This window comes from Balaenoptera musculus, chromosome 19 (assembly GCF_009873245.2).
Source record: "Balaenoptera musculus isolate JJ_BM4_2016_0621 chromosome 19, mBalMus1.pri.v3, whole genome shotgun sequence".
Taxonomy (NCBI): domain Eukaryota; kingdom Metazoa; phylum Chordata; class Mammalia; order Artiodactyla; family Balaenopteridae; genus Balaenoptera; species Balaenoptera musculus.
Genome location: NC_045803.1, coordinates 54,216,644 through 54,232,203, shown reverse-complemented (window position 1 = coordinate 54,232,203; position 15,560 = coordinate 54,216,644). Strand labels below are relative to the sequence as shown.

The following is a 15,560-nucleotide window of genomic DNA, read 5'->3' as shown; positions in this document are numbered from 1 at the left end:
TCGGCGAGGCAGGACGGGGTCCGTGAGGCGGGCGGCGCTCAGCCGGTGCGCGGCCTGAGGGGCCCGGTCGAAGCCCTTGGGGAAGGCCGACAGCGGCCAGGACTCCGGCCTTCTGCGGCTGCGGCCTCTTTGGGGTCTCCCTGCCGGCGTCAAGTCGCTCGCTCTCACTCCTGCTTTGGCGGCCGCGCCTCTCCCCTGAGCTTCTTCACTAGGCGAGCGCTCCCTGAGGCGACGCGCGAAAAGCGCGGGCCAAGCTGAAGCGCGAGAAACGGGGGCGGAGCCACGGGGCGGGACGACGTGATGTACGTAAGAAGGCGCCGACGCTCACGCAACATCGCGCATGCGCGGCGGACCTAGTGGCGGAGCGCGGCGTCCGGGGCGATCAGTATGGCGGCCGAGCGCAAAACTAAGTTGTCCAAGAACCTGCTGCGCATGAAGGTGCGGGGACGCGAGGGATGCGGGTCGGGCGGCGGGAATACCCGGTCTTTCAGACCTGGCTAGAGCCGAGGCGGCGGGCGTATGGGGGCATTCGAGAGGCCCCGGAGGACCTCCAGCTCTCGCGGTCATTCATTCACTTAGCGCCTTCTCTGCGTTAGGCACTGGGAACCGGATTATAAATCCGTCGGATTCTCTTTTAAAGCCCGCGGCCGGATAGGAGAGACGCCTAAGCAGGCAGTTAGGATGCAGTGTACTAAGTGCAGTGATGCTAGAGTCGCCGGAAGCCCCTGGAACTTGGGCTTCTGAGGGAAGTGGCGTCTAGTAGAGACTGAAGGGTAGGTGGGAGGGTTGGGTGCATAGCGCCATAGACTGTGGGGAAAGCGAGTTCAGAAGTCTCAGAGGCAAAACCCCAAAAATCCGTTATTTCCAAGAACTAGAGGTCATTCAGTATGTCTGGAAAGCAAGTAGCAAGAAATGGGCCTGGAAAAGGAGACAGTAATCACAAGATGCAAGGGATTTTAGGCCAGGTTAAGGATTTTTTTCTTTATCTTGTGAGCATTGGGAAGCAGTTGAGCACCGGGGAAAGTATCATGAGCTGTGCTTTTTACTTTTCACCGTCACTTTAACTGTCCAGTGGAGAATACATTGGTGAAAGAAAGACCCGACAAGGGACCAAACTGCAGTCCTAACGACCAGCTAGAACTAATGATCTGGGTGAGGGGTTTCAGGTGATGGTGGGAATGGAGAGAATTTTAACAGTTGAGGTGAAAGTGAATTATGTCACCCAACTTGAAAGAAAAGTGATTTTCAGATTTGAAATTGAATCAGTTTAACCAAATAATTTCGGAGTTGTGTGGGGGAAGACAAGGGTGTATGAAATTAATACAGGAATTAAAACAAGAGAAACACCCAAACCTTAAAACTTAATAGTAGTGGCAAACATACTATGCGGTAGACATTCAGTGCTTTGCATATTATAACGTGTGAAATCCACGTAATAACCCTTTGAGGTGGGCACGATTATTATCCCTCTCTTACAGCTGAGGCACCTGAAACAAGAAGTAGGTAACTTGCCCAAAGTTACACAGCTAAGAAAGAGTATTGGCAGGACTTAAACTCAGGCAGTTTGGCTTCAAAGCCCTTGCTCTTAATTACTATCTGTACTGCTTGTCGCTGACCACCACTCATAGATGCAGACTGTTAGCTGTCATGTTTACAGAATAATAGAATTTCCAGTGAAGGGAAGCAAGGCATGAATAATGTTTTGAAAGATTGGAGAGTAAACGTTGCATGTGCAAGACATGAATGGAGTTGAGCTAGGGTGTAACTCGGGATGAATAGGGAGAGTGAGGGTGCAGGGTAAATCATAGCATTATTTATCATTTCTAAAGTACTTCTTTCAAGCATATTAGCAAAATTTGAATCTTTACTGAACAGAGTTTTTGTTTTTGCTTATGGTTTGTAACATCATGTAAGCTTCAGAGAAGTGGATTGGCAAAGCAGACACTGAAAAGATTTTAGCAGTTGTTTTAGCTCTTGGAATAAGTCAAGTGAAGATGTGCTGGGTAATTAGGGCTCAGACCAACTATCTGACTCTGGAATTAGGAAGGTAGAAGTTAACTTAAAAAAATTATCCACCCCTACTTGAGTGATTGGGGAAGACAACAACTGGACATTGGAAGCAAAGGAGAGAGAAAAAAATTACCCAGGTTCTCTATGTGGGTTAGCAACTTCAGCCATTGATGAGAAAGAACTTACTGGCAGGATAGCAGGAGACACAATATATACAGATAGAGTGGGGTATCCTTTGAGAAGCAATGGAGCAGCTGCACTAGGTTTCCTTATCTAGTGTAGCTGTTCAGCCAGAGCTAATTGTAGAGTAAGAATGAGAGGGTTGAGGATTTAATATTGACTCATTTGTTTTCTAGTGTACTCGAATTCCTCTGTCTTGGTCAGCTATTGGGGGCTGGAGGGTGATCCTGACCAGAAGTAGAAAGTAAAGGAGGTAGGTGGAAGGTCTGTCAGTATGATGGAATGGTTGTAGAGAGGGTACTTACTTGTGATCTTAGCTCTTTTGGACTCTTAAGACAGAAATTAGTGAATTTTTTCTATAAAGAGACTTTAGTCTTGTGGGCCAAACGGCCACTGTTACAACTACTCAGCTCTTCCATTGTGGCTCAGAACCAAATGAATATGACTTTGTTCTAGTAAAGCTTTATTTACAACAATATACATCCAGCCTAAGGACTGTACTAGTTTGTGAGACCTGCCCTAGGCCGTCAGTTGTGAGTAAAGTTAAATCACTATCTTTAGAGTATGTTCTTAGATGCTGTAGAGTCAGGAGAATTGGGGAGTTGCTTGATTCATATTCACAGGATGATCTGTCCTTTCCATGTGTATAGAATGTGTGTGTGTGTGTGTGTTTGTGTATTTTGTATACCATAAATAATATCTACCTGACTAAAATTAGGAGGTAAAAGGGCAGTTGGGCAGGATTGGTGAGTTTCGCCACCAAGAGTATAAGTGATGAAATGAGGCATCTAGGTTTAAAGAGAACCATCCAAGAAAGGGAGTCTGGAAAAATAGGACAAGTGTAGACTCACGTTCAGAGAAAATTTATTGAGTTCTTCTCAGGTACCAAGTACTGCCTGAGTCCCAGTAATACAAGATGGGCAAAAGACATGGTCTACTATTCATAATCTTAGTCTTTTGGGAGGCACAGAAAAAGCATAATGAGCCAGTGTTCATAAGGCTGTCTTAGAAGTAGGGAAAGGTATTCTTTTATGGGAACAGACCTGAGAAAAGCTTGACCAAAAAAGTCAGGGAAGGTCCAAAGGACACATGCTCTGGGCCTTCCCAGAGGAATATTTTGCCAGGCAGAAAATTGAAGCATGATGTTGAGTAGCAGAGGCAGAAGGAGTGGGAAGTACAGGGTATGCATTACAGAAATTGCCAGTTCTTCTTTCCTGTGGTGATGCTATAGACACAGAGGTGAAAGGATGAGGACCACAAAACACTTTAGATAGATTGCAAACATTTCTTTTATGTTTATGTAAAATAATGATAGATTCACAAGAAGTTGCAAAAAATGTAGAGAGATGCCGTGCACACTTCACCTCCCTGTCTTATATTGCTAGAGTACAGTGCAAAGCCAGGAAATGGACAGTGGTACAATCCACAGAGCCTGCTCAGATTTCACTGTTTTACCTGCACTCCTTCGTGTGTGGGGGCAGGTGTATGTGAGAGTGTTTATCATGTGTAGATTCATGTAACCATTACCACATTCAGGATACAGAACTGTTCCGTCACCACCAAGTTCCCTTGACCGACCCCTTTGTAGCCACGCCCACTCCCTTCTATCATGCCTAACCTCTGACAACCACGGATCTGTTCCCATTCCTATAATTGTGTTACTTCAAAGATGTTGTATAAATGTAATCATTACAATGTGTAACCTTTTGAGATTGACTTTTTTCACTCAGCGTAATTCACTTGAGATCCTTCTAGGTTATTGAGTCAATCAGTAGTTCCTTTTTATTGCTGAGTAATATTCTATGCTATGGACATACCATATACTTAACCATTCACCTCTTGAAGAGTATTTTGGTTCTTTCCAGTTTGGGACTATTGCATATAGAGCTGCTGTGAATATTCTTGTATAACTTTTTGAGTGAATGTAAGTTTTCATTCTCTGGGATAAATGCCCAAGAGGACAGTTGCTGGGTTCTATGGTAAGTGTATGTTTACTTGTGTAAGAAATTGTCAAGCTATTTTCCACAGAGGTTATACCATTTTACTTTCCCACCAGCAGTGTAGGAGTGATCCAGTTTCTCTACATCATCATCAGAACTTGATGTTATCACTATTTTATTTGTGAACATTTTTCAAGTTTTTTCATTTCATTTTGTAGCCATTGGTAAAGCCCTTATGCCTAAAAATGCTTGTGTTTTTGGAAGAGCTGGAGTAGAGGGGAAAGTAATATGGAGCCTGGATAAGGGAAATAAATGGGGATTAATGGAAACCAGTGGAACCCTAGACCTAACTTCTGGGATGCTCCTGGATGTTTTCTGAATTTATTTTTCCCATATTGATATTTTATCATTTTGCTGCAGTTAACTTCTTGGTTTGTTCGTCTGTCTCCTGAGGAAATATAGCTATTGTTTGTGCTAAGAAGAGACTAACAGCAGGACTGGCCTGTTTTGAGTTGAGCTTCTGCAGATTTTAGAGTAAAGGGCAGCCGTAGAGTTGATGAGCGTTTCAGAGGATAGATGTAAGTGAAGAGCAGCAGGGTTACAGATACAGCTTTGCGGCCATCTGTGTTCACAGAGCCCTTACAATGCATCATTCGTCATGCTGGTACTGATGGAGATGATCCAAACACAGTCCCTGCCCTGAAGGTCTTCAGAAAAAACAGATACTCAAGAAATTAAAATGTCCTGAGACTAGTTGAAGCTGCCATGGGAAGCTTCTAGGAAAGAGATGCTGATTTCGCCTGCAGCTGTCAGGGACAATTTTACAGAGTTGGAGTAGCTTTACCTATGTCAGAAGGGCTAGAAGTTGGCCAGGTGGAAGGACTTGAGAAGGGCATTACAAATCCAGGTCAGCAGGTGCAAAGGCCGATGGGCTTCCCAGGTCAGAGAGACATTCGGATAGTACTGAACATCCTCTCCTTTGTGCCCCCCTCACTTTCTGTCTCAACCTGCCTGTCCTGCTCTGTGGATCAGTCTTTTGTCTTAGCCCTTGCTCACTGGCTATTATGTAAAACTGAAATATTTAACGTGATACTTACTGAATACAGTTGGGGTTTTTTGCCTGTTTCATTAAATCAGAAAAACTAAAATGTGGTAAAGCTCTTTTAAAGTCTTCTAAAGGAAGTACACATGTTGCTTTTTATGTGCTCTCGCAGGCTCCCTCCTGAAGTGATGTTGTCAAGGGCAGGGCTAAGCTGCTTGGTCACCCCACCCCCACCCACAAGACGGGATTCCCAGAGAAATGAGGGAGGGCAGGTTGAGTTTTCCTCAACTGGAAGTTGGGAAAAATAGTTGCTGACACTGATTTTGTTTCATTTTGACAGTTCATGCAAAGGGGACTGGACTCAGAAACCAAGAAACAACTAGAAGAGGAAGAAAAGAAAATCATTAGTGAAGAGCACTGGTACTTGGATTTGCCCGAGCTTAAAGAGAAAGAGTAGGTTTTTTATGACACTTTGGACATTCAAAGGGAAATCCCTTTAGATGCGATTGATCATTGCATGACATAAAACCCATGAAATAGTATCTATTCAGTTTCTTGAACTAGCCTTGCAAATTTTTTTTAAAATTATTAAGTCTATAAGAGTTTCTAGTTTGATTTAATAACATTTTTATGGTCCTCGGCCGGCATTTATAACAACAATCGTTCTTTTTTTTACATTGAATAAAGGAATCCAGCCTGTATGTCTCTGGTAATAACTGGAGACCTTTTATGAGAATCAGTAACGTGCTCTGTATCATATTAAGTTCTGAACATTTGATGTGTTCTTCAAGCCTCTCCAGTTTTGTTTCAGTAACAGAGTTCTCCATTAGGCTGAGCTTTGTAAAGGCAGGTCAAGAATGTTTGTTTATTTTCTTTTTTTAAATTTTTGCTATTAATACCAGTCATCTTAGCTAAGATGATTGAGTCTATAGTGTGTTCTAGGAACTGAGCTAAGCACTTTACATCTCTTAATTATTTAATCCTCATAGCAAACTTGAGAGCTGGCTACTATCATTCCATCCATTTTATAGTTGATGAAACTGAAGCTTAAGGGAGGGTAACTAGGCCAGGGTCACCAGCTAGTCGTTACTGAAGCTGGATAACACACTAGATCATTTCTCTTCCACCTCTAAGCTTGGTTGATGCATGATAAATTTTGAATGAAGGAGTGACGGGTTCACATCATCAATTAATTCTTCTGAATTCTTCTGGAAGCTATTTATCATTTCTCCTTGATGCTTTTCTTACCTTGGTAACCTCTGTGGTATGGCAGTTTTATTTAAATTTTGTCAAATGACTGAAGATGCTGCTTATTGTCTCCAGGCCCATTTATGTCTTTCCTTTCCATACCTTATAATTTATTTTTTTCTTTTTAACACATTGTTTTTCATGGTTCATTTGGCAGACTTTTTCTGAATCTTTTCTGGAAGGTTAGACATCCTTCTCTAAAGGTAGAAAGTACGTCCCACCAGGAGGGATGGAAGGAAGGTACTTTGTTTTCTCTGCTTGCTTCTCAACTTGCTTTTCTCTTGCTTCTCAGAGGAAGCAAGATGTTAGTGAGGAAGGAGAAGATGATGCTGAAGATGGTATGGATTTAGGAGCAGGGTTTGGTAGGAAGGGACCATTACTGGTAAGGAGCTATAATTTAATTTTATGCCTTGGCTAAACTTGCTCAAAGTTTTGCCACATGTTTTGTTACTTACTTTTATTGAAAAGCAAGACAGTTTGTATCCTGTTTTCAGTATTGTTTTTTTTTCCCCCAACACAGCATATTAGTCCCAGAAAAATGACCTCTAGATTCCTTTCCTAGGGAGGTAGGTGTCTCAGTCTGTTCAGGTACTATAACAAAATACCACAGACTGGGAAGCTCATGAACAACAGAAATTTATTTCTCACAGTTCTGGAGGCTGGAATTTTAAGATCAAGATATCAACATGGTCATGTTTTGATGATGGCCCTCTTCCTCGTTCATAGCCAGCGCCTTCTTGCTGTGTCCTCACCTGGTGGAAGTGGCTAGGGATCTCTGTGGGGTCTCTTTCCTAAGGCCCTAAACCCCTTCATGAAACCCCACACTCATGAATTATGCACTTTCCAAAGGCCTCACCTCCTAGTACCATCATCTTTGAGGGTTAGGATTTTAACATACGAATTTGGGGGTGGGGGGGACACAAACATTCAGGCCATAGCAGTAAATAATAACCTTTTGCCATCATTCAGTGTCCTATTTATGTATAGGAACGAATTATCAGTTTAGGATGTTGGCAGGAAGAGATGACACTGTCAAATTGGGTAATTTGAGGAGCGTATAACAGAGACCACCAAAGTGTGAGCAGGTGTAGGGGAGCCGCTGTGGACAGTGCAGCACCTTGGTGGCTTGTATAGTAGAAATAATTTCCACTCCAGGCCTGGAGGATCAAGGGGAGGGAATGGTTACTGAATCTAAAGGCAGGCTGTGTGGAGAGAGCATCTTACAAGAGCTGCTACCTTTACTTGAGGGCATGGCCAGCCCAAGTAATCCCATAGGAAGGGAGCCAGCCGTTCCAGACAGCAAAGGAGCCCTTCCATGTATTACATTCAGATCAGCCTCCCAAGGCATTGATGGTGGGGGGGTGGGGAGAGTGGGGAGTAGATCTGGAGGGGTCAATGGATGGTATGTCCCTGGGGTGTGTGTGTTTTAACACCCCAAATAAGGAGACAGTAGAATGGATTGGTTAATTAAGTGCATGGGCTCTGGAGACAGGCAGACCTGGGTTTGATGCCCACCTGTGCTACTTGCTTACTTGGGATCTTGGACAAGTTATTGAACCTGTCTTCTGTCATTTGTATATTGGGTGTGATAACAGTATCTGTCACTTACATTATGAGAAGTAAATGAGATAATGTATGTGAAGCAGTGACCACAGTGCCCGGCATAAAGCACAAGAAATGTTAGCAGTATATGTGTTTCCTTATACTTGAATATTATGAAATTCACCCACTCTTTTTGCTCATTTGTGTCTGTGAATCTTTACTTGGTATTGTCATCTGAGTTATTCCAGAGGGTTACTGCTATCTGTGAAACTGGAGATTCCATGGTGTATATGCTCTGGGAGTCTAGAGGTTGCCATTCAGCTGCACTGGGCTATAACTCAGTGACTGTGAGGGCCGTTCAGTGTTCATACCTCCCCTTATAGGACACCCCTAGCCAGTGACCAGGCTATGTAGGGGGCTGAGGGTCTGGCTTCTTTGTCTCAGCTTGGAACAACTGCAGGGCTTCCTAGAGTTCCTTGTAGGGGGTGAGGTCTTGGCATAGCCACGTTGCAAGTCAGCTTCTTCCTCAGCCCAGTCTTGCAGTCTTCGTTTCCATAGAGGGGCATCTGCCACGCAGCACTCACCAGTAAAACTTCTGCACGTAGCTCTGTCTCAGAGTCTGTTTCCAGGGAACCTGACATAAAATACTTGGTGTAAATTTCTAGGAATAGAATTTACCAGATCCAAGATTTTGCTGTGTTGTGGCTATATGGTTTTTCTGCAAAGGATGTGCCCTGGTATAGAGGATGTGAGTATAGCCATTTTAATTACTCCTTTGCCATAAGATGTTGTTTAAAAAGTATTTTTGCCTCCTGTGCTTCTCGTGCTTGTGCATTGTGGCCTGGTGAACTTCAAGAACTGTGAGGTCTGAGATTGACCCTACTTAACAAACTGACAAGTTAGCCTGCCACAGTTTCATGGATACTGGTGGAAGGTACGAGATTCCTGAGTCAGAGACAGAGGACTTTATTACTCACAGTACAGCAGGCAGCATGAGCATCACATTGGCATCATTTCCCCTAATCCCAGGGAGGAGGATGTGGCACCCACAGTAGGTTTGCATCACAGCAAAGTCCTGAGCTTAGGGAAACCTGAGTCTTTGATACTAGACTGCAGACAGACTTGCCCTTGGCTCCAAGGGAGGCATTATCTTTATTATACTGGGCATTAAGCAAGTCTGCGCTTTGCTCCAGAGGAAGAATGAAGGCAAAGCTCTGCCTTTCAAAGCTGTTCACTGTGCATATATCCTTAAAAAGATATTTCGGAACAAAAGGGCATTTAGCGCCTCACTCACAAGGTGTGCTAAAATAAGAGCGACCCATAGAGAATTGTTTCTCAGCAGTGAGTTTTTGCCCTGTTTTGCCGTGCATATTATTTGTGGCTTTAGGCAAGTTTGTTTATTTTTTTCTGAGCAGTAGTTTCTCATCTGCAAAAATAGATGAATATTTCCCTTATTTGCTAACTGAATTAGTGTCGCTCATCATTGAAACTATGCTGTAGATAACAAAGCACTTATGCTCCTTTTTATATTAATGTTACAGTTATTGGGCCAATAGAAACCCATGGGAAAACCCTCTGAGGGGCCAGTGGCCCTACTATGAATCCTTTCCTGGCCTTTGGGTCCACCTCTTGACTTAAGTGAATGCTTAAATGCATATGTATGGTGCTTTCCTGAGGGAGATGATTTACTGGGGACATTGGTGATGTTTTATCGCCTGTACTTTACAAGAAACAAGATTGGCCAGTTGAAAGGGAATCCCTAGTTTATGGAAGAGGCTGAATAAAAAATTCAGGAGAACATGTGCCTAAATTCATTGGTTACAGTCGGAGGCCTGGTTTGGTACCAGTTGCTCCATTGTGGCCAGGAGTGGAATAACCTTCTTCATGTTTATCCATTGTATAAGTCTGTTATTTATTATCTGGCCCCCCTCTAGAATATAACCTCCATGAGAGCAGAGCCTCTCAGTAATGGCTGTCTCCCCAGCTCTAGAACAGTACCTGGCACACAGTTTGGTTTAACAAGTGTTTGCGGAGTGAGTGAATGAATGAGCGTATCTTGACAAGAAGCAGGGCAAGATTGCTTGACAAGGAACAATCTGCCATAAAGGCTAAGTATTTGCTTTCCTGGCTTGCTTTATGGTTGACTGCCGGGCTGTAGTCGGATATGCGTACCTGGAATTGGGGTCATAAACTGGTGACTCACGGGAGAATCCCTTTTGGAGACTGAAACATTCACACTTGCATCACATTTCCAGGGCAACAGTGCCTCCTGGATGCCCTCTCAGCAGCAGTGTCATTTTTACCAAGGTGGTTTTGTAGCATGAGTTTGGTTTGGAGTCAACCACCTAGCTACCCTGTTTCTGCCCATTCTCCAGTTCTGCTCATCCAGCTCTCCCATTGATTCTGTGAGATACCAGTATCCTTATAATAAATTACTTCTCTGCTTAAGTCATCCAGGGCCAGTTGTTATTTATAGCGAAGAGCTCCAAGTAAAACACTCTTTTAAAGCCACCTAGGACACTAATTTCTGCAGATTTAATAAAAACTTGGTGGGGGGTATAAATGTCAAGGAACCTTTGCTTCACTTTTGGGAAATTCAGGTGCCCTGCTGCTCTTGCCTCCTAATGCTTTTGTTGACCAAATTAATCAGTTTTTATTTCTAATCCTAGGTTAGTAATATTACTGTATTTTTACTTGATTCCGCTGAGAACCATAAGATCTATTTTTCATTTGAAATCTTGACTTTTATTTGCTGTGCTTTGTTATAAGTAGTCATGGTATTAATACAGGTTTATTTTCTCGTCTAGGAGTTTCATAATAGAAGAGCAGAGTTTCTTGTTATGTGAAGATCTTCTCTATGGAAGAATGTCATTCAGAGGATTTAATCCTGAGGTTGAGGTATTAAATATAATTGCTTCACATTTAAGATTTTTGCAATTGAATTCTTTCTGCTAATAATTGGGTTTAGGTTTTTCTCCACCAGATACCATTTCTCCTCATTATATAGAAAATAACAAGCTTGAAATATTGCCATAGCTATTTAAAGAAATTATAGGCATTGCAGTCTAGTCTTATGATAGAATTGAGTAGATAATTTAATATAGCAGTGTACAGTCCTGGACAGTGCCACTGTTAAGTGTTAGAATTTTACCTCAGTTCTTTTGCAGGAATGTCAGGATTTTATTCATATGATGCTATTACAAAAAATTATTTTCTGGCATCTATAAATGTATCTTTTCTAGTGGAAAAAATGTTACTTAAAATTTGAGTAATTTGACTTTTTAATGGACAGGTTTTAATCCAAGCTTGTAAATAGATTTTTAAATGAATCTTTGGAAAGTTTGTCTGAAAACGAAATATTCAGCTTATAACTGAGATGTTCATTTTAATTTTCCTGCCTCGGGTTTGTAGAGAAGCACAAACCTTCGTTTAACAAGTAATTATTAGAACTCTGGCTTATATATTGAAAGCCATCCTGTCAGGTACTTGACCAACCACATGGAGGTTTGTGGTATAAAGCTTTCGTTTTGTAACTGTCACTTGAAGCCATGGTTTCTTAGCCCTGGCACTCTTGACGTTTGGGGCCAGGTTATTCTTTATGGTGGGGGCTTTCCTGTGCACTGTAGGATGTTGAGCAGCGTCCCTAGCTTCTGCCCTCTACCCGCTAGATACATATATACACCCCAGCTGTGGCCCCAAAAATGTGTCCAGACATTGCCAGAGGTCCCTTGGCAAGCAAAATCATAACCTGGTTGAAAACCAGTTGTCTCAGGATGCTTATAGGAACCACAGTTAACCAAACTAAATGCCAGGGTTTATTTAAAGATTGTAAGTTGATTTTCTTTTTTTTTCCTTTTTTGAGGGGATATGATAATTAAGGTGTTAATTTTACTTTACACAGAATCAACACAAAGTGTTTGTTTTTAATATATTTCCTTGTTTTGGCCTGCTTAAAGCTTTAGATTAGGAAGACAAAGAGGACAATGGGGTAAAAGGGAAAAAAAGATAGCAAAGATTATGAGTGGATGATGCCCAGAGACTAGGGTACTGGGCGGGCAAGGACTCCAAAGTATGTCTGATACAGTGGGAAAAGGAGTTGATCTGGCCCTCCAGATTTGATGTGGGAAGTTATTAGAAAATTACTTTCATTACTGGCACTCTGTAACACTGAATATGTTCTCTCTGGGAAAAGGTTTTGAACTGTTTGGCTTGCAGATCTGAGCTGTCATAAATTGTGAGAAAAGTTCAAGGTACCTGGTTATAAAAAGAATGATACCAACTTGAGAGTACTTACTTTATTATAAGCAGGGTAAACTTAGAACACGTTTTTTAATATCTATGTGTTTCTAGTGATAAAAAAGGTAGTGTACTTTTTTTTTTTAAGTCTGTCAGAGGATAACTATCAAGAAAAGGTTAATGTGAGAAAAAGAAATGAAGGAGAGACCCATGACGCGTGGACATCATGTGGAAATCAGTGCGTTATCCGCCCGCGTGTTCAGGGGTGAGGAAGTTCTCCCAGTTCTACCAGAGCCAGCCTTCCAGTTCTTCCAGCAGTTTGCTGCTCCCCTTCCCCAACCACCACCAAAAACTGCATTTAAAATTACTCTTGACTGTAATGTTTCTCCCATTTGGCTCAAAGTTGGGAAGTTCAAAGGGTATCTGAAAGTTTACTTCTTCTTTCCCCCAATCACTAGAGTGTGTCAGCAGTGTGCCTGCTTTAGATACAAGTAACTAATAAATTTATGATCTAAAATACATTTAAACTCATTAACAGTAAGTCTAATCTAGTGGAGCTTTGTCTTATTATTTTTTTAATTCAGAGCTGGCGTCTATTAGCGTATTATAGAATAAAGTATTACAGAGAATCCCTTATAAATTTTGGTTAGTCGTGTAGATTCTGTGGCTTCTGTGTCTCTACCTTCAAATACATTTGACACCAGTTCCTTTAACAAGCTTTTTCCAGCCCTGCTAGTCCCCATTGTTGTATTTTTCAGAAATTAATGCTTCAGATGAATGCTAAGAACCAAGTAGAAGAAGTTGAAGAGGAAACAGTGGAGCTCGATGTGTCAGATGAAGAAATGGCTAGAAGGTAACTGTTATCTTGGACCAGCTTTATAATCTGAGACCAGCATTCACTGGCTCTCACATGTGCAGTCGTTCCGCACGGTGACTGGTCTGCCATACCTTTGAAGGGAATACCCCAGCAGGAAGTCATCTTGGCTTAGTCATCTTCTAACATGGCCTGGGGTGAATTTATACCTGTCACAGGCTGGCAAATTGAGGGCTTATTTCTAGTGCTGCTTCTAATACATATTTTAAAATATACATCTCAATTTATTTAGGATATTGCAAAACCAAAAAAAAAAAACAGTGAAGAATTTAATCGTTCATAGAGAAGTTCATAAATTTTAAATCAGATGGTTTCTTTTAATCAAAGTTTTGATTTTTCTTATTCTTTGTTGCGTATTTGGTTTGATATTCTTGACAAGTCTTGATTCCTACCTTTTTTATTTGAAACTAAACTTGTTCTGTATATCATCTTAACAGATATGAGACCTTGGTGGGGACAATTGGGAAAAAGTTTGCCAAAAAAAGAGACCGTGCCAATTATGAAGAAGATGAAAATGGAGACATAAAACCAATTAAAACAAGGAAGATGTTCTTAAAGCCCCAAGATTAAAACGGATGCCTTAACATGTGGCTCAGGGTTGCCTTGTGAGAATTAGCACATTTTGGAACTCATTCTGTTGGTTCCTCTATAGTTATTAATGCTGTAATGTTTATTTGTAAAGACATGTATAATTTTGGAAACATGCTGTTTTTGGAACAGATGTGTGATGGATGTTATACATCCTTTGCTTAATGGTATTCATCAAGAGTGGATTTTTAACCCTTGATCTTCAACTATACATAGGTACGTGGTTGCTTCCTAAAGAATTTTTTATCTCAGATTTTTTTTAATATAGTTCTCCAGTCACTGACCTTGAATTGACTCATGTAAACTAATACCAGTGTTTAAATTGCCCTTATGTTTATAATCATGTCAAGTCAATTCATACATATATTTCGGAATCAAACGTCATGAGAATTTATTATATGTAAATTCATCAGGAACAAACATGCCTCTCCAGGCTGAAGTATTTCCATGCTACCAAGTCAATGTCAGTGTGTGGAATTATGTTTTTTTGTTTAAAGCCTTTAATTAATTAAGAAAAAAAATTGTTCTGTAATAAATACCTGTTTTCATGTACTTTTCTTTCTCTTATACTTTCAAATAATAATTTTAGTCTAATTCAGTATTGGAGCTTTTGTCCAATTAGTAACTTCTAAAAAACAGCCATTAATTTAGAATATGGTGATGTATTAGGTTGAACCATAAGAAATTGCCTTTTATGGGTCAAAAACAATTATCGATTTTTGATAGTTCAGCCCAGTAGAATTTACCACCAAGCAGACTATCTCCTAATCTGAACCTTATTCTAAGTAGTAAATACAGAAGCCCATGGAATTAAGTGTGTAAGTGTATCTGTCCATCTGGAGATATGTACCTAGGACATCTAAGAAATACTGATTTCATCTAATTATGTTCCCAGCAATTAAATGAGGTGCATTTCTCCTCTTTCTCTGAATCTCCTTAGATTCAGATTACTCTGTGACCTCAGTTCTCTGGTGAGTTATGAAAAGGTTGTGACTTTGAAGTTAATCTGACTCTAATTCATTGTGAAGATGAGGACAGTGCACCTTCTGGCTCCCTACATCCTGGGGCAGAAGCTCGAAGTTTTTCACAGTGCTTCGCCGGCACCACAATCCATGGATCTATGGAATCCCTCATGATATTCTGCACAGCCTTACTTCCGATAGCTGAACCCATTTCCCAATAGAAGAAGTGGAGCAGTGGGCTTGTGCCTCTGGAATTCACTGGTCTGAGCACATACCCCAACACCCAGGAGCGGTGGGTGTAATAGGATGGTGGAAGGGTCTACTGAAGATTCAGTCACAGCCCTAGGTGGGGTACAACACTCCATCTTACAAAATGTAATTTATGTTTTGAACCACTCACCACTCAGATGGGGCTGTTGCTCTCATCATGGTCAGAATGTATGGTCTGGAATCAACAGAGGCAGAGGGAGTGGCTCCTCTTACTCACAGTTTGGATGACCTCCATTGTTTGGAGATCTGGGTTCCCAAGGAAGGTGTGCTCCTACCAGGGAGGACAACAGTGGTCCCATTAAGACAGAAATTGAAACAATCTGGTCATTTTACCAGTAAATCAGTGGGCAAAGAAGTTTACTCTCCTGGCTGGTGCATGTGATCTTGGGAACAAAGGGACATTTGTGTTGTTCCTACACAATGGGTGATGAAGAAGGATGTCAAACCCAGAGCATTCTCCAGGGCATCTTTTTTAGCACTTCCATATCCAATGACAAATTTTAATGGAAAACTACAACCTCAGAGGTGGGAACGATTTCAACCCTTTGGGCTATGAAGTCTTGGGTCACCCTAGCAGGTGTCAACCCTGAGCAGTTGAGATGCTGGCTGAGGAAAGAGGAAACACGGAGTGTGTAGGGAAAGAATGAAGGTTATTAACTTGCGACCCT

At 41.6% G+C, this 15,560-nt stretch overlaps 1 protein-coding gene across 2 annotated transcripts; it reads left to right on the top strand.

The window, feature by feature from the left end:
- The first annotated feature begins 327 nt into the window (after positions 1–327).
- MPHOSPH6 (M-phase phosphoprotein 6) lies at positions 328–14,968 on the top strand. 2 transcript variants are annotated; one of them, XM_036834377.1, is made up of 6 exons: positions 352–438; positions 2,367–2,443; positions 5,513–5,625; positions 10,770–10,860; positions 12,957–13,051; positions 13,510–14,968. In XM_036834377.1, the coding sequence occupies exons 3-6, from the start codon at positions 5,516–5,518 to the stop codon at positions 13,640–13,642; spliced, it is 429 nt and encodes a 142-aa protein (XP_036690272.1). In that variant the 5' UTR covers positions 352–438; positions 2,367–2,443; positions 5,513–5,515; the 3' UTR covers positions 13,643–14,968. The 2 variants fall into 2 exon arrangements, with proteins under 2 accessions (XP_036690271.1, XP_036690272.1); XM_036834376.1 differs by lacking the exon at positions 2,367–2,443 and having other exon boundaries at positions 328–438; positions 13,510–14,209.
- Positions 14,969–15,560: the final 592 nt, after the last annotated feature.